Genomic DNA, 18,919 nt, shown 5'->3' on the forward strand with positions numbered 1-18,919 from the left:
TGACACTGCACTGAGTATAGATACAGATCCAAATCAAGCTGTTTTAACCACTCATTACCAAACAAGTCTGGATAATTCCACTGAGCATCAAATGGTGCCAGGAACAATTGCTCCCAGCCAATCAAAAAATAAATGTGAAACTTTTCATCAGTCAGATTCAAGACCAACAGATTGCAGTCAAACAGGAGTAGAAGAAGGAAACTATGACGAGAAATCAAACATTGTTGCCAGAAGTGTGTCTCCATCATTAAGATATCCATCAGATCACTTCCTGAAAACCAGAGAGGAAGTGTATGTTCATTCACAGATCTCAATGGAAGATTCAGATGAGGGTGGGCAGTCTCCCTCTGCACCGCCACCATGTCCGACTTCTTTGGGCAACTTGCAAGTCTGGACGGGTCAGTTAGCAAGACAGGACACACCTCAAACCACAAGTGAACCACAATCGCCTGCATTTACCAACAGTTCAGTCTCCCACACCAGCTCTTTGATTGGTACCCCATTAAGTGAATCATGCATTTCTTCTGACAGAGGACTTGGATTACCATTTTCTGGGGATTTAATGGAAGAGGAGAATGACGAGGAAGAGCGGGAGGAGGAGACTGTTATAGAGCACACTAGCCTGCCAAAATGGACTTCAGAAGTACAGCGTGAGAGGGAAGAAAGACAACAGTTAGGATCTTCTGATCTACTAAGTTTCACTGAGGAGCTGATAGGATGTTCTTCATTTCAACAAACAGACTTACAAACGTTCGAGCCAAAGAGGGACAGATGCCTACAGAATACAGTGGATTACTATGATGAACAACCCATAAAGACTGTTGATCGTGATAAATGGGCAACTGAACAACAGATTGGAGACCACGAATCTTCTCAAGATTGCTATTCACCCATTTTAAGGTAAGCAATACACTGCAAATCATGAATTTTCATTTTAAACTCTGTGCTAATCACCCTCTGTCACATTTACAGTTATTCAAATGTCAAGCAACAACATGTGAATTAATTATTTCAACATATTTTCTCATGTGCATCTAGTGTATATCTAGCCATGCAGATATAGTTTGATTTTTCAAGGTTCTGAGATACTCATCTGAGAAATTTCTGCCTCCAATCCAATAGAGTGGAAGTTCAGGGAATTCATGACAGACTTTCTATTCTTAAGCTGCTAGCAGCCAGTGAATGAACACGCCTGTGCACACATGTGCCCATTCTGCGCATACACCCACGCACGTGCCAACCACCCATCCCTTCACTCCCCCTTAGTTCTCTGCTGGGTTTTTGAGTCTCTGCAGCTTTCTCAAAGGAGTGTGCATCAGAGAATTATTAACATCGCTGAACAGACTGTTGAAATGGAGCTAGAAGGCCCTGCTGAGGAATTGAGCTGGATGATGTGTGCGTGTGCTTGTGTGTCTGTGTCTGTTGGATGGGTGAGTGACAGACTGGGACTGACAGAGAGGATGTCAGAATGGATATTAGTGGTGTGACAGAAACCGATTATGTGTGTTTGTGTATGTATGGGTAAGAAACGAACTGCATGTATATGTGGGTATCTCGTGCTCATGTGATCTGAAGCTCTGTGTGTTTGTGTGTGTGTGTGCGTGTGTGTGTGTGCGTGCGTGCGTGCGTGCGTGTGTGTGTGTGTGTGTGTGTGTGTGTGTGTGTGTGTGTGTGTGTGTGTGTGTGTTTATAAATCTGTTTACGCCTCATTAAATATGCATTACCTGCCTCATTACAGCTGGAGCCCCACCACAGCTAATGGAAACAGCTCCCCTAGCGCTCTTACAAGGTGTGGGTGTGAGTGTATACATGCAAGCCTGTGTGTGAGTGTGTGCCTAGGTAATACTCAATGTATCAGACAATAAAAGTTTATCCATGCAGCTTCAACTTTATGTTTCAGAAGGGTACATATAAATATCTGTGTTGTTTGTTTGTTTTTGTGTAATTGTTTGAAATATACTGGATGTGAAGTTGTGATGGTTGGTACTCTATTATTGCACACACATCTTACACAGTATGGTTTTATATGAATGCATGGCATTTACTGTTAGGCTGTAAAACAGATTCTTATTTCATTCTGTTTTTGTGGATTATAACATTGTATCCTGTGGAGTTTTCTTGTAAACAGACTGTTAACATTCAGTGTTACTTATGTGTAACACACTAACGTGCGTGTCTGAAGGCCTGTGCTGCATCCATCCCCTTTTTGCAGTATGCAAGTCAGCTTGCTTTTCTGGTCAGTCTGACCCATATTCCTCTGCACATGAAAGATACATCACATTAACTGAGCCAAACGAGCAATATTTGTAAAAAAGTCTTGATATCCATTCCAAATCGCACCGTTTTTTTTGTACTTTGAATTTTGCACTACAGACTGTGATAAGGTATAAACAAGAGGGTCAAAATTCAATGCACAATGTCACGAAGAAGTATATCCCAGTTGTATACATACTTCATGCAACAGTGCATACTTTGTAAGTGCCACACATTACCACCACCTGTCGATTAGTAGAATAATGGCAACACTTGCATGCTCATGTGCAAGTGTGTGTGACATCACGCATTCAGGAGAATGAATGAAACACACACTCATAAAAACAATGGTTCAATACCTTTAATGTGTACCTCAGATATTAAAACTCACCAGTCTATTGAACAAGATGAAATACCCAATTTTGATCTTGCAAGCCACTAGATTGTAATGAGAGAATACTGGGCAGTTTGAATGTTTGTTTCATATACTGATTTAAGTTGAACTCCAAATTTCTGTATTTTAAAAATATGTAGCCCAGGTAGATGGATGAAGTTCTCTGCATACCAGTTGTATTAACAATTCTTTCTGAATTTTTCCTCTCTGCACTAATCCCCCCTCCCCTATTCCCTTAAAAGAAGACACCAAGATGTGATGTCACAATTTTCCTCCCAGCCAACTAATGAGAATGCTGCATACCAGTGGACAGGAAGTCAGAATGCACCTCAGGGTCAAACCCAACATGGCTACAACTATCACCACATTGACCAAAGAACTGAAAGCCAGAGCACCCACCCAGCCTGCGTAGATACTAAATCCAACATCCAGGAAAACACCACAGATGTCTATGCTGAGTTTACCACTGATGCCACAGCTGCACAGTACCGAGTTAATGCCAAGTACAGCCTGGATGATCCAGGTTCCAAGTCTCAGTATGGAGCTGAAAGCCAGTATGGAGATGAATCTAACTCCATGTGCACTTCTGAACTCCAGTGCTCTCAGTATCAAGCTGATGGCCAGAGTCAGTATGAGTCCGACCATGCTCATTACCAGTTTGATGGACAGGCATCCTACAGATCAGATGTCCACCCTGAGCGGGAAGACCACGCGCGGTATGTGCCAGAGGAATATGTTCACTTTCTCCTGGAAAGGTGAGCTTTCAATTTTGCTCCTCAGTAAGTTCAACAGGTTCAACACTTGTAAAACTTAAATCTTAATGCTCTCTGGAATCTATTACTATGCACTACCGGTAGGCCTATCCCCTTTGCAAGCTATCCTCAGCAGACAATGTCATTTCAGATTGAGGTTTTCTTTCATTGGTTTTTCTTAAAAGCTGAAAAATTATTATAGGGGTTTTCTGTCCATTACAAGTGTGTGAAAAGGAGTAATCAACAGTAGATCTGCAGAGGTTTTCCAAAGCCTAAGAGTTGCACTACTGTCTTTTACCACAAAGAGGCAGCACAGATCAGTTTAAAACTGAGATTTGTGTCTTTTGTACCAAAGCAGCATGATGTCTCACATAAGATGGACTTTTTCTCAATGAAAAGTCCAAATGAAAAGTCTTGATCTGGAATCAACATTCAGTCTCTACATGAGTACAAGAAGCTCTGCATGTGTTTGTGTACACTTCAGTTTAACTGTTCCTCATTAGCGGCTGTATCATGGTACATGTTTTTCCCAACTCTGTAATTCTAATGACCAGCCCCCTCTTTGGGATAACCTCCCCTGTCTTTTATGGTGTGTGTGTGTGTGTGTGTGTTTGTGCACATATACAGTAGATCTTGCCATAATTACGTGGTCATGTGACTTGATAGTGGCCAGAGTGATTCAGTCACACATGTAGAGAAAAAATGAGTGAGGGAAAGGTAGGTGTGCTGAGTTAGAGAGGGTTATGAGTGTGTCTTTGTGTCTGTGTTCATGTGTACTGATTCCTCTGTATTGCTTCTCTCTATTGTTTGGCCTTATGTTAATCAGAGTCTGTTAGAGGGGCTTTGGTTGGGGGGAGGTAGCAACACTGCTCAGTATTGTTTCCTCAGCCCACCCATTCAGCCTGGGAATGAAGCAGTGAGTCGCTTTCTCTCCGTCTGCTTTGTTACTTCTGTTATCTTTTATGTCATGGAAAAAGTTGGATTGTTTTTCTTTGTAGATGATTGTCTTTGGTTTGTTTGGCCCAATATTATGCGTAGCTGTGCCTATGGTGGCAGTGATGATAGCAATGATAATTTATGTTGTGGCTCATTATTGTCTTTCTGTGCCTCTGAGCAGACACTCCCAACAGGGAGAAGATGCAGTTGGGATGATGGTGAAAACGGCCTCCGGTGAGGAAGCTGCTGAGGAGATGGATAACAGAGAAGGTAACTCTAACTATAAAATATTTGAATATGAGTACTGATGATTTTTGTTTCATCTTGTAGGTAAAAGGTTAGAGGTATAGGCTTACAGGTAAATTATAAGATTGATATCCATATTTAATGTGTCGTGGAGGTTTAGGGAACAGTTTTGACATATTTTAGCCATCTGCATGAATAATTTAGGGTATTTACTTGGATTTATTGATAAATGCTTAGCATGGGTAGAAATGTACTCCACCTTTCATATAAAACCTCTACTGCTCTGAACTCTGTCCTATAATCATGCGCTTACATGATAATCTATAGAAATAAAATGCAAATTATGTAATGTAGACTTGCCCTTGTTTCCAAATTAGTCATTGGGGATCTAAACTTCTTTTGAAGGACAAGACCTACATGTACCTTAATCGCTAGCAATAACACCAAAGCTTCTCTTTGAGCAGATCCAACTTCGTCTGCGGATCTGTCAGGCGGGTCCAATCAAAGGAGAAAGTTGGCGGCTCCACCAATGAATGTGTCCCTGGACCACAGTGAGGGGTCTCTTCTCTCAGACACAGAGGACGAGGCCTTGGACACTGGCGATGATCTGGATGTCAACATAGATGACCTGGACTCGCCCGATGAGGCCGACTTAGAAGGTCAGACACACACCTGAAGATAAGATGCAAACATGTCTAGACAGAAACACAGTCACATTGTAGACCTGAAATCCCCAAAAAAGTTTAGTAAAAATCTAAATTTGTCATGTTGTCAAGCTTCACGTTCATACAGTATCAGCTGTCTTCATGTTGCGAACAGGGGACTCAGAAGGGCCTAATCTGGGTGCAGGAGCAGCTTCAAGTGTCGCAGGACACGGAGCAGCTGAGGAGAGCAGGGATCGGCGGCTGTGGAGGAGCGTTGTGATTGGAGAGCAGGAGCATCGCATTGACATGAAGTGCATTGAGCCATACAAAAGAGTCATTTCTCATGGAGGTACGTAAACATGCTTAACACCCACGTCCACCAGTTTCTCCCATGTTTCATAGCTTTGCATTATTTTGTCTCGTAGAATCATGTGCTCATGTGTTGAGCGTCTTTCAGTAATATAACTATATTCCAAGCAATTCTGAATACTGTTGAGCCATGGCTGCTAGACTCCAACTGTTCCCCCTCAAATTCAGACTCTGCTTATAGAATTTGAATGCTCTTGGTTATCCAAGGAGAGCTGAATCAAGGGCAACTGGACTTTATTGTCGAAACTTTCTACAACCAATTCCTAGATTTAACCCTCCCCGGATAATGTGCATCATTATTGGCTGATAACCTTTAATACCATGGAAGTAACTACTCAGTGAAACAGGGACGAGTGGTTTACAGTAATGTGTGAATCACTGAACTTTAAATCAAGTCACGTCCCTCTTTTGCATGTGTAGACTACAAAATAAGCATCCATGTTAATAATGGTGCCAACTGATGGGGCATGAACTATTGGGTCACAGTAAATAATCAGGTGGATAAGATGAGAAGAAAATAATTGTTTTCAATTTCAAATGTTTTTGAGAGAACAGTTTCATATAGGATGAAAGCAGAGGTTGGTGCGTATACACAGCAAGTGAGACTCACTGTGTTTATATTTCATGTTTTCAGGTTATTACGCTGAGCACAACGCCATCATCGTGTTTGCGGCATGCTTCCTACCGGACAGCAACTGTGACAATTACAATTATGTAATGGAAAACCTTTTTCTGTAAGTAAAGCTACACCACATGATCGAAAATATGTGGACATGTCAACCAGTCATGTGGAAAGCTGAACATTTTAGCCATTTGTGATCGTTAAATGTCTCATTATAAAACAATTGGCATTAATATGCTACGATACCAGGCTTCACTTTGAACAAGATTTTACATGCTGGGAATGGGAATTTTTTTTTTCTTTTTTTTTTTGACTGCAAGAGCGCTAGTGAGGTCAACCACTGATATCCAGTAAGGCCAATTTCTACCTTGTTTGTTATGGACCATGTTTTCTATTGTCTTTGTGGTTTTGTGTGTGTGTGTGTGTGTGTGTGTGTGTGTGTGTGTAGGTATGTAATAAGTACCTTGGAACTAATGGTGGCAGAAGATTACATGATTGTTTACTTGAATGGCGCCACACCTCGCAGGAGGATGCCTGGTTTTACCTGGATGAAAAAGTGCTACCAAATGATAGACAGAAGGTAATATTCACACTAACTAGGTGCACAGCAACTGTAATGTTTAACACACACAAACATTCATGTTCATCCACCTAGAATCTCTCCTCACCATCCTTGTTTTTAAAACACTGTTGACTTTTGACTTCAAACAATGTGGAAAACGTATTTGTCTAATAATAATATTCACGTTCTTTAGTCTCTTTCGTTTTTTTTCTCTGCCTTATTACACAGGGCAGGTTTTGATTGCATATCACCTAGATATCAAGTTTAAATAACATATTACAATGTTATTATGCAGAATGTCTAAAGCAGACTTTAATAATTTCAAATACATTTTATTAAATATAATAGAGATATCAAAAGTAACCTTGAATGGGGAAAGTTAATAATAAATCACTGTCCCCTTTGCAACGCCTTGTGTATAAAGTGCTCTTTAGAAAGGAGAGACTTTAGAAAGTTGACTTATTCAAAATTAATTTTAAAAAGAGTTGATATGATTAAAATCATGTATGCTCAACCAAACCACCATTAATACATAAAGATTTTGTCTGCTGTAGGCAGGCTGCTTGTAGGTTTTCTCTGTCATGCAAAAAATAATTATAACTCAGCTCATGGTTGGTAATTGTTGTTCTTATTTGGACATTAGTCCCATCACTACTCATCAACACTATCATAAATAGGCCAGTAGGGGGCATACTTACTGCTTGACTGGGATAAGCATAAACCTTTTTCTAATAATCAGTACTTGTGTGTGATGACCTTAGTTGTACGTTTTGACTGAATATTGTCTGTTATTATAAATTGTGTCAGAAATAACTCCCTCAACAACTTCACTGTGAAAAACCATGAGCTCACTGGCATTCTACTCTTGTTTTAAAGTGGACTTTAGACCTGCCAGCAGTATAGAGATGATTAATTATTTAATTAGTTAATTATTGATACTCTTTACACCACCCATCCCTCTCCTCTTGTCCCACAGACTGAAGAAAAACCTTAAGATGTTCATCATCGTCCATCCTTCGTGGTTCATACGGACTTTGCTGGGAATCACCAGACCCTTCATAAGGTCCTAATAATTTCATACTCTTAACTCTATCAGCAATTAAATGCTTACTGCCAGTATATACTGGAAAGAAATAATACAGTATTTCATTATCCACATATGAGCATATTTACTAACCTATGAGCATTTGACACAATCACACATCAAGATACAACACCCTTTATGCTCCTAACTATTTATTTAGGATTTAAGATGATTTGATTACAGTAGAAATCCAGGAGCTGACAGTGCTTGAATGAGCATGTTACTGAGACAAACCTTTATTATTTCTGTTCTCCACAGCTCCAAGTTCAGCAGTAAGATCAAATATGTGAATAGTCTGCAGGAGCTTGGAGAAATCATCCCGATGGAGTATGTCCACATTCCACCCAGCATTGTCAAGTGAGTCAGCCTCAATATTAAATACATGAATTCTACACAATAATATCTACACAGTGACAGACATGTGAAAACAGTTTGTTTGCCATTAGGCAGCAATATAAGCTTTCAGAATAACTGAAAAAAATACCAGGAGACCTTGGCCTTTTTATTTGCCACCACCAACCCCTCCTCCACTGCAATTTTAATTACAATGGCAGTTAAAACCTGTTCGGCGAGCCTATAAAAGCTAAGAACAGTAATATAATCTTTTGTTTTGCATAGCTGCAGGCCTGACTGATGTTATATCTGGATCTGCAAGTGTCTCTGTATATTTTGTGTACCTTTCCAAGGTGTTAAAGGCCATGGTAATGAAAAGTACTGTAATATCTGTTGTAATCATGTCCACTTACTCAAGAACGACACACTAAATTTCTTCTTGAAAAAGGGAAACAAACAAAATGGAAACTTTTACTCCAAGTGCCTATATCAGGCATGCTTATACATCTCTCGCTTTGCCCCAAGGTATGACGAGGAGAGGGGTATACACAAATTTGCATGCATGAGGTAACTCCCCATAACCTGCCTGTATTGATCAGTTGGTTGTGTAGAATCTTCCCGAAAAATCCTTCCTTTGACAATTTTCTCATGCTGAGACTAACCTTTGACTGACCTTTGGCTGTCTCCTTATCCAACAACAACTGAGCCAGATATTGATTTTCTTATTTCTCTCAGTCTGTGATGTGGCTTTCCCTGTAAATTGGTTTGTGTCACCTGCTCATCTGTGACATTTTAGTAGAAATCTAATGAACAAACAGTATATATCCTCAGGTAGCTGGCACTAACAACCAGATATACACAGTCACTCAAAAAGCTTGTCTGGTCTGATGGTTTGTTATTGAGGAAATTATGTGCAATGCATAGGGGGACAGACTCCAAACTGGAAAACACAAATTTCTCTGTCAGTATGAATAGATGCAAATGGTTCAGAGTTTCTGTGGACTGTATAGAGGAGCAGCACAGATTTGACTTTTTCATAGTCGCCAGCAGAATGGGCCCACACTGTAAAATAATATGCAATACAGTATTTTGACTGCATTTCTGCATTTTCTGCCATTTCTATCCAGATCTACATAAGGGAAAATGGTCTGTTTGCAGCTCACAGAATACCTAAAACACACACTTGCTGATGCTTTGCTGTACATAGAGTGGAGATGAGACAGTGAAAAATTTCAAGCTGTCCAATTCAAACTTCAACCCTTATGCAAGGGGCCACGTCTTGCACTTTTATGTACCACTGAGCATGTATCAAGTCTGAAAACTACAGATTGATGTCAACCCAAAAAATATTCTATATTTAAACGGTAATGTAAACTCCACAGTAGCATTATTATCTTTCATTTTTGTACGTGTTACAGTACTTGACTAAAAATGCAATAATCTAATATGCATTTCCATCTTCACATACTCTTATGGATGTTCAATGGCCATATTAAAATAAAAATGGAAAAAGCTGTGATACAATAAGCAGAACAGTGTCCTCAGTCCATTGCATTTACATTTACATTTAGTTAACATTGCTGTTTTATTGACAAAATAAAAATGCCATTGTGGAATTTCATTTTTAAGTTTACTTCATCGTTTATCAATAGCCTCCTATGGGCTTCCATAAAAGGTGGTTAAATGTTTGAGAGTAAAATTTTCACTCTTCTGACTGGAATATTGTTGGAATATGATTGCACTCCTATGCATTGCAGTGCATCTCTGCCTCACTCCTTTGACCTTGAACACTCCCATGTTACAGCACTGATGCTTGTCTTCCTTTCCTTCCATTCACCCTCCTATGGCAATGTGGACACAGGTTATTAATCACAAGCAGCTGCATGTGTACTGACCCTGACCCCTCCCCACATTGTGCTGTTTACCTCACTCCCTAACCTTTGCTTTCTTTCTTTCAACCCAATGCAAACCAGACTGGATACAGAATTGCAAGACACAACAGCTAAGTGAGTAGCAGACGGTAGTCAGTGAGTGAATTGAACAGAGACAAAGAAGGAAATGACTGCTGAATATTTGCCGGCAGGAAAAGTTTGATCACGTAAAGAGAGTTATTGGCCCAATTTAAACACTATTGCTGAGCCAAATGTGCCAACAAGTGGCAATGCTTTCCATGACTAAAGGTGACTTTGGTAGTAAGTAAATGTTTAGTGGATTTCTGAGTATACAGTATTACAGTAAACACCATACTACTTGCTGCAGTGAGTGAATCTGTTTGTATGTATTAAGAATGAAAGATTATTGATAAAGGCAGTAGAATGCAGAGATAATCATATGACCAGCCTTCTGCACAGTAAACTCATCACTTATTATTTGTATAAGTATTTTATATTCAATATTTCAAAATGCCACAGAGAAGCCACTCTGCAGTGCTGGTAGCCACTGAACAAATGCTGATTTTGTGTTGTGGCTAACAGAAATAAATGTATAGCTAGAATGTCAATAGGTGTATTTCATGTCCCATTACAGTTACATCATAAAATCATCTGCAACTGATCTGATCTCTTGCAACTATCTCATCTTCTCTCCCTGTCAGAACCGACAAGAAGGGGGGCTCTGTTGTTTGACACCCGGCTGCTGCCTATCCTCTCCTTGCATTATGCTGTACTCCGCAGCATACCTGAGTATAAGCCAGCCTGCAGCATGATGTGTACGCACATAGTTGTGACACCAACAACTAGCAATGGGTTAGAAAGGAAGATCCTGTGGTACAAAACATGAGACAATTGCTTGTTCACTGAGGAATGTACGAACGTGAGGGTGCTGAGCATAATACTGTATTTACAGTGCCGGGACAGTCACTGTGCTGAAGGGAAGATGCTTTATCTTGTACCACTGTACGCTAGATAGCACTTGACTGCGTCCCCATCCGGTAGCTTGAGTTTTCTTTGACTAATTTGAACAATGCTTTAATTCTTACGTAATTCTTTTTGGAGGAATTACTGACTTTATTATGTTCATGCATCAATCTACCCTGTCGGTTGCCATGTGTCTCTTTTAATAACCTGACACCATAGCAAGGCTTATGACTCTTGCATACTAACCAATAACATGCAAACAGAAGTTGCGTTACAGTCCATCTGCTGTGTTCCCTGGACAGTTGGGATGCTACTGTACTCTAGCTCTGTCAGTAGACTGTAATGTTAAGGAATACTATAGTTAGACTGTAATTTTAGTAGTCAAGCTTTAATTTCAGTTTATTTCATTTATAAAGCACTTTAAAAAGCAAAAGTGTTTTGCACCTAAGTGCTTTTCAAAGACGGATATACATGTATACACATACAAGCATAAAGGCATGTAAGTGAATAACAGATGAGGAAATAAAGCAAAATTGAAATTGAAAGTTCATTTAAAACCCAAGGAATGAGATAAAAATAAGAAAGGATTAAACACACTTAAAATCCAGAGAATAAAGGTGGGTCTTAAGGTGCATCTTAGAAGCATTAATAGTTTCACCCTGTCTAATGGCCTCCAGCAGGCTATTCCAGAGCAGAGGAGCCACTACAGAAAACTTAACAAAAACAGACAGAAAAGAATCATTGTACTGAACGAGTTATGTTTTTCATGGCACATAGCAGAATGACCAAGCTGTTTTTTGAATATCTTATGAAAGAGAAGGCGGCTCCTGCCACAGCAGGTTTTTACATTTTGTCACTATCTCATACAATCCTTAAAACGCTCTCAGTAGGCTATTAACACTGTATATCACTGTGGAAATATTTCCGATAATAAAGGTAATAAATTATCAGTTATTAGTAGCTGCAGTAATGTGTTGCATGCTTTCAGTTGCTGCTGTTTGAGATTGCTGTGATCACTGGGGTCAAAAGAAATTCTATATGTTGACTGATGGTGAGAGAGGTACGGTATAGCGAGCGCCTACTGCGCAGGTATGGGTGTGTCGACTTTTATTAGCTTTTTCTGATATCTGTATACATTTGTTTGTGGCTTGCAAGATATTCATTTGTTGTAAAATATGTCAAATGTTTTACTCCATTAAAGATGTGTTCCTCCTCAAATGTCTTTTCAAAAAATATGCCATACACTACAATGCACACTATATAATAATGAAAAGTACCCTGTTGACAGTGACTTTTGGTTTTACTTGTAATATTGAATCACAGTGAATTAAATTGTCTGCTCATGAATACCAAAGTGAATACAAATTAATCTCATATAAAAGCACATCACTGCTTTAACATCCTTTTGCTTAAAGCAATTTGCTTTAGTGTATGTGCAATGGTTCATATCAGCTATACATTTGGACACTAAACATTTTCCTTGTTTTTCTTTATGCAGCTGCTCAAACTCTGTCAGGTTTCATGGGGACTGTGAGTGAAGAGTCATTCTCTCCACTCACATTGATATTGCACAGAGACTTTTTTCTGGGCTTTTTTAGCTAATGCATGTGAAAAACTGATGGACAGAAACTTAAACCTAACTTTATCAAGTTATTGTGGTTGTGTTTTTCTTATCACTTTGGCTTTTATCACACTGGAATATAATTTTAACATTGAAAAGTGCAGAAAACTACATCTAATATAACTCAGCCAGTGCCTTTTGTCTCAGATACTTCTCCAAGCAGTAGACAGCAATCGAATCTGTGTCTACGTCAAACTTATTGGCAAAGAGGTGATGCTGCTCAAGCATCCACTGCAGGTCTCCAGCACCATACACACATATTGCCCTGACATGGTTACCGTGACACTCTGGGTACACCGCCTGCAGCGAACCCTGTGGCCCCTCATGCCACTGCCACTTCACCAGTCGTGCAATCGCATTGATGTCAGTCATGTCATATTTGGGGTTGGGCCATGTTGATCCAGGAACGCCAGGGATTCGCTGAATAGTTGCCCAGAGGAACTCATCAGGACTGTAGGTGTCTTTGGCCCACTCGATCAGTGCCTGTACTCTGGTGTCCTCCAACACGCTGCGGATGTAGCCTCGGTTAACCACAATGTAGGAATTTCCTGACAGAATGGGCAGGTTGAATGGAGGTGGTTCCTTTGCCTTTCCTATCCCCTGAGACAGTTGAAATAGCCAATCAGTGTAATGGTGACATCATTAAGGTCAATGTGAACTGAAAGATTTTTGGAAAATATGTCACACATGAGAGAAATCCAAAAGGAGTACCTGGATTTTTCCATCAACTATCTGGTGAACATTTGACACCCTCCACTTCTTTCGTTCTGACATTTTTTCTGACTCCAAGCTGTTGCCGCCCCTCAGTGAACGCAACAACCTTACAATCTCCAAGTTGGTTTTCAGAGGAAAATCCTGGCCACAAAGGTTGATGAAATATTTCCATTTTATGTTGGCGTGATACAGATCAGCCATACAGTTAAGGTCAGCCTGGACACGTGGCCATGCAGCATAGACCACGTCCACAGCCTGGCTGACCATGAAGACATTTGGGAAACAGGAGGTAATGGCCCTGATGGCAGAGAAGACTGAGGCCTCTGATTTTTTGTCCACATGGACACAGTAGATATTTTGAGGTGTGTAGATGGCTCGCAGCAGTCGCTCAAAGTTCTGCACCTAGAGTATATGACAGAAGAATTCAAATGCTATTTGTGTATATTTCATTTACTCATTGATTGGCACTCCGGCAATTTAATGTTGCTCTTCCATAAATTTGTGGGACTCATAAGAGGCAGATTTAAACATTGAAGCAGCAGAGGCTGACACATGCTGACTTTTAGTCCCTAGTATGGGGCAAGTTACAAAAATGGCAGATTCCAAAACTTCCCATAATGCCATTTTCATTAGACCCCCTTGCCTCCAATATGCCCACTTCTTTCAAACTCCACACCTCCAGTTTGAAATGCAGAAGCTATTACACAGCTGTTTTCACAGACTGAGAAGTACTCCTTCTGACATTTAAACTGAACTTCATGTGTAAAATTGGTGAAATGCTTCTTTAATTCATGATTGAAGTGCATTGTTCAGACCACTACTACACTGTTTTTAAATTGTATTTGAACTTATATTTAGAATTTGCATACCTTATGATGCACAACCATAGAGTAAGCCAGAGGGAAGTCCTCTTCCTCCTGGCTTAAGGGGAATGATATGTATTTCCTGCTTATCCTGAATTTCCTGTAAATAAATGAAACTGAACAATATCATAGGGAATGCATGATCCCTAGGATTTCTGTTAAATTCACAACATTTAAATAATGTCTTTTGAAGTTTAAAGAAACACACCTGCAGTCTTGGGTTGCCTTGATATAATACTCATTGGGGATCCGAACACTCTTGTGGAACTCTCTAGTGATGGACAGTAGTTTAGCCTGCACCAGTGCCTCCTTCTCTCCCTGCAGGATTGCTGAGCAGTTGCAAACTTTCTCTGGGCCGCCATCAGCATCTGTATACTCCAACCACCTGTACCCAAGAATGTGGGTAGGATCCCAGCCTGTTTTGGGGTGACTGAGTAGGATAAGCATCCATAGCGATCCCAGTACAACAATGAGCTTCAGCAACAGCAGCAGGCGTCCTCGTTTCTGTAGCCTCATTATTTGAGAGGGAGACCTCAACTAAGATGCGTTTACAGTGTGACTTCTGTGTCTATTCCAACTGTACTTAGCCTTTAAATTATTTTCATCGAGTCACTGATTTACTTTGCTCTGTGTCAAATTAAGGCCTTCCTGAATCATTACAATACAATTCATACATGCACTACTGAGTTGTTATATTTAGATTTATTTCAATCTAAAAGCTAAGTTGAAAATTTGTCATCTGGCATATTATAGATGATTTTCTAGTTATTTCCACATTCTGTGGTTTACTGCACATCAGCATGACTCTGCATTATGTTTTTGGAGTAATGCTGTTTATGTGTAGATAAGCTCCTAGGCAGATTAGTCACTCCGTACATTATTGCCCTGGAAACAAGATAAGAAAAGTGATACTGGCATATATCATTGTTAGACCAACATGTTATAATTGACAAGCATTAAATCAGTGGTGACCATAAAGCAAATTTCATGTCGCAAGTTAATACTCATCATTCACTCATGCAATCAAAATGCATGATTGAAAACATGAGCAAAAAAAAAAAAGAAATGGAATATTGATTGAGATTTAGAGATAAACAAAAGGCAAAATATACCTTTCAGTCCTCTAAAGTAAGTGAAGTAAAATAATATGTTTCCCTTTCTAAAACAGTATTTGTGGTCTCCTTGTGATGTAGTTTTTTAAACAAGTACTTGCAATGTGAAAGTGGTGGGTGTGATCCTGCAACTTGTGATCAGATTATCAACATAATAGATCTGTTCTGACCATAAAACATCCTGTGACCTTAAAATAAAGTTCATATTGAAAAAAACGCCGACCCTGACAGAGAGTCAGCAAAGAAAGTACCATTATTAGAAAAAAAGGGAATGAACAGGAAAAAAGTGTGATTTGCAAATAAATACTGATTGGCTGATTAAAATGGCAACCACTTACTGAAATGAATAATAAAAACGTATTCTAAATCCACTGGTCTTTCATTTTACATTTTTTTTCATCTAATTTCATTGTTTATTCATTTATCTATTTTTCAACTGCATTTATGACACATAAACAAGACAATGTTTTTCAAATATTACCACAGAATTCATTGAATTCATTTTAAGATACAATGTTGATTGGGGTGTTTTGGTTTTGGCAGTAAATGAGCTTTGCTGTTCTTCACATGACACACACACACACACACACACACACACACACACATTCCATTCTTAAAACCAGAATCAATGAAAAATGTGTCATCTTGTTGCATAGTAGCATAACGCAGCATTTTCCAGGAACAGTACATTCAGTGACAGAAAATGCCTCTCTGAACATATTTGATTTACTCCTACTGTAAAACACTATTTTTCCTTGAAAATAAGATTTGGTATGAAATAAGGGAACAGTGTTGCAGGGTGGACGCAAGCACAGGACACAGACACACAGATAAGATAAGGTTCAAAAGTTTTGTTGGTGGAAGATTGCTGGCAGTAGAGGAACGTTGGTTGTGGGTAGGCTGGAATGGCAAGAGGATTAACAGGCAAGTAGGTGGCAGGCAAGCGAGCAAGCAGACAGATGAGGAATAATGGTGGGTACAAGGAAAAGACAGTTAGTGCTATCTAGGAATTAAACACAAAGAGCAGATCACTAACCAGGTCCTGAAGCGTGTCTCTACCACTGCAGCCGAGGTAGATCCACTGTTGATGGGTTGATTGAAGGCTGATATGCAGGCTGGGCAGGTGAGGTGAATGAACCACAAAAAGGAGGGAGCTGCGAGAGGAAGGAGGGAAGCCACGCCCACACCAAAACTAGTTACCTGGATGTAACTCCAGTTCTATGAGTGTTTGTGTAGCCCTTTAACAGGCTCCGTCATTGGATGAGATGTACTCTTAGCTGGGCCCGAACCAACATAGTCCCAACCGTGCCAAAAATGCCACGAGTCATGGCTGCTTTGAAACAACACTAGCAAAAGTTGGATGTCATAAAAATATTGTGCACCAAGCACCAAATGTGTAATGCTGTAGGTAGGTTTCTATTAGGCTTTGTTGCCTTTCTTTCTTATTATCTATAGATGTGCCAGAATCAGGATAGGAAGAGTTTCTTCAAAATAACCACCTGATTACTGCTTTGCACACTCTCGGCCTTCTCTCGATGAGCTTTAAGATGTTGTCACCTGAAATGGTTTCCAACAGTCTTGAAGGAGTTCCCAGAGGTGTTTAGCACTTGTTGGCCCCTTTGCTTTCACTCTGCAGACCCCATACCATCTCGATTGGGTTCAGGTCAGGTGACTGTGGAGGCCAGGTCATCTGCTGCAGCACTCCATCACTCTCCTTCTCGGTCAGATAGCCCTTAGACAGCCTGGAGATGTGTTTGGGGTCATTGTCCTGTTGAAAAATAAATGATCATCCAACTAAACACAAACCGGATGGAATGGCATGTCGCGGCAGGATGCTGTTGTTGCCATGCTGGTTCAGTGTGCCTTCAATTTTGAATAAATCCCCAACAGTGTCACCAGCAAAACACCCCCACACCATCACAGTGGGAACCAGGCATGTGGAATCCATCCGTTCACCTTTTCTGTGCCTCGCAAAGACACGGCGGTTGGAACCAAAGATGTCGAATTTGGACTCATCAGACCAAAGCACAGATTTCAACTGGTCTAATGTCCATTCCTTTGTGTTCCTTGGCCCAAACAAATCTCTTCTGCTTGTTACCTCTCCTTAGCAGAGGTTTCCTAGCAGCCATTTGACCATGAAGGCCTGATTCGCGCAGTCTCCTCTCAACAGTTGTTCTAGAGATGGGTCTGCTGCTAGAACTCTGTGTGGCATTCATCTGGTCTCTGATCTGAGCTGCTGTTAACTTGTGATTTCTGAGGCTGGCGACTCGGATGAACTTATCCTCAGAAGCAGAGGTGACTCTTGGTCTTCCTTTCCTGGGTCGGTCCTCATGTGTGCCAGTTGTGTTGTAGCGCTTGCTGGTTTTTGTGAATCTACTTGGGGACACATTTAAAGTTTTTGCATTTTCCCAGACTGACTGACCTGCATTTCTTAAAGTAATGATGGCCAGTCGTTTTTCTTTAGTTAGCTGATTGGTTCTTGCCATAAATTGAATTTTAACAGTTGTCCAATAGGGCTGTCGGCTGTGTATTAACCTGACCTCTGCAAAACACAACTGATGGTCCCAACCGCATTGATAAAGCAAGAAATTAACCCTGGTAAGACACATCTGTGAAGTGAAAACCATTTCAGGTGACTACCTCTTGAAGCTCATTGAGAAAATGACAAGACTGTGCAAAGCAGTAGTCAGAGCAAAGGGTGGCTATTTTGAAGAAACTAGAATATAGAACATGTTTTCAGTAATTTCACGTGTTTTTGTAAAGTACATAACTCCACACGTGTTCATTCATAGTTTTGATGCCTTCAGTGAGAATCTGCAATGTAAATAATCGTGAAAATAAAGAAAACGCATTGAATGAGAAGGTGTGTCCAAACTTTTGGCCTGTACTTTGTGTGTGTGTGTGTGTGTGTGTGTGTGTGTGTGTGTGTGTGTGTGTGTGTGTATTTATTTATTTATTTAAAAACAACTGACCAACAGTGTCTCATAGGATGTGTGTGTGTGTGTGTGTAAAATCGGGTCACTCCTTATTAAACATGCATTTCCTGTCACATTACCACCACCTGGTGAACAGTAGGCTAATGGCAGTGTGTGCGTCCTCGTGAGTGGGTGAAACAGGGACCCACTCATAAAAACATTGCTCTATAGTTCTACTATGATCAAAAACTCCACAGGATACCTTTATTGTGTACCTCAGGTATTTAAAGTTACCAGTCAATTAAAACAAGGTGAAAAACTGAAGTTGACTTGAAAGCTGCATACCAGTGGACAGGAAGTCACCCAATATGGCTACAACTCACCGCACTGACCGAAGCACTGAAAAGCAGACAACCCACACAGACTATGACAATAATGCTAATAATAAAGTTCATTAGGAACCCAACAAAAAAATGACATGCATGAATTAAAACAGGGATAGAAAATGAATGTACAAAAATATGGAGAATAAAACCCACTGCTAATAATAGTAAAAATAAGATCAAAGTGATAATGAAAATAGAATGATGTGAATACATAGATGGAAATGAAACCCTCTAAATATTAATGATAAAATCAAGTTA

At 40.0% G+C, this 18,919-nt stretch overlaps 2 protein-coding genes across 3 annotated transcripts; one reads left to right on the plus strand and one right to left on the minus strand.

Annotated features, from left to right (window-relative positions):
• Positions 1-825: 825 nt before the first annotated feature.
• Positions 826-12,335, plus strand: LOC121606241 (protein prune homolog 2-like). Its single transcript, XM_041936443.1, has 10 exons — positions 826-900; positions 2,890-3,402; positions 4,517-4,605; positions 5,046-5,240; positions 5,401-5,574; positions 6,229-6,328; positions 6,665-6,796; positions 7,755-7,841; positions 8,121-8,219; positions 10,789-12,335. The coding sequence occupies exons 2-10, from the start codon at positions 2,906-2,908 to the stop codon at positions 10,817-10,819; spliced, it is 1,404 nt and encodes a 467-aa protein (XP_041792377.1). The 5' UTR covers positions 826-900; positions 2,890-2,905; the 3' UTR covers positions 10,820-12,335.
• On the minus strand, positions 11,270-15,340 carry LOC121606515 (beta-1,3-galactosyl-O-glycosyl-glycoprotein beta-1,6-N-acetylglucosaminyltransferase-like). 2 transcript variants are annotated; one of them, XM_041936870.1, is made up of 4 exons: positions 14,457-15,340; positions 14,255-14,348; positions 13,383-13,526; positions 11,270-13,271 (listed from the first exon to the last, which is right to left on the minus strand). In XM_041936870.1, exons 1-4 carry the CDS (start codon positions 14,762-14,764, stop codon positions 12,786-12,788), a joined length of 1,032 nt encoding a protein of 343 aa, XP_041792804.1. In that variant the 5' UTR covers positions 14,765-15,340; the 3' UTR covers positions 11,270-12,785. The 2 variants fall into 2 exon arrangements, with proteins under 2 accessions (XP_041792804.1, XP_041792803.1); XM_041936869.1 differs by having other exon boundaries at positions 13,383-13,787.
• Between the last annotated feature and the right edge of the window lie 3,579 nt (positions 15,341-18,919).

The sequence above is a fragment of the Chelmon rostratus genome, chromosome 5 (genome assembly GCF_017976325.1).
Source record: "Chelmon rostratus isolate fCheRos1 chromosome 5, fCheRos1.pri, whole genome shotgun sequence".
Taxonomy (NCBI): domain Eukaryota; kingdom Metazoa; phylum Chordata; class Actinopteri; order Chaetodontiformes; family Chaetodontidae; genus Chelmon; species Chelmon rostratus.

What these genes read in the sequence shown, in the direction of transcription:
- LOC121606241 (XM_041936443.1), top strand. Translation starts at nt 2,906, where the DNA reads ATGTCACAATTTTCCTCCCAGCCAACTAATGAGAATGCTGCATACCAG. An exon ending in GTAATGGAAAACCTTTTTCT is followed by an intron (nt 6,329 to 6,664) that starts GTAAGTAAAGCT and finishes GTGTGTGTGTAG; the next exon opens with GTATGTAATAAGTACCTTGG. An exon ending in ATCACCAGACCCTTCATAAG is followed by an intron (nt 7,842 to 8,120) that starts GTCCTAATAATT and finishes TGTTCTCCACAG; the next exon opens with CTCCAAGTTCAGCAGTAAGA.
- LOC121606515 (XM_041936869.1), bottom strand. Translation starts at nt 14,764, where the DNA reads ATGAGGCTACAGAAACGAGGACGCCTGCTGCTGTTGCTGAAGCTCATT. An exon ending in AAGGCAACCCAAGACTGCAG is followed by an intron (nt 14,349 to 14,456) that starts GTGTGTTTCTTT and finishes ATTTATTTACAG; the next exon opens with GAAATTCAGGATAAGCAGGA. An exon ending in TAGTTGATGGAAAAATCCAG is followed by an intron (nt 13,272 to 13,382) that starts GTACTCCTTTTG and finishes CAACTGTCTCAG; the next exon opens with GGGATAGGAAAGGCAAAGGA.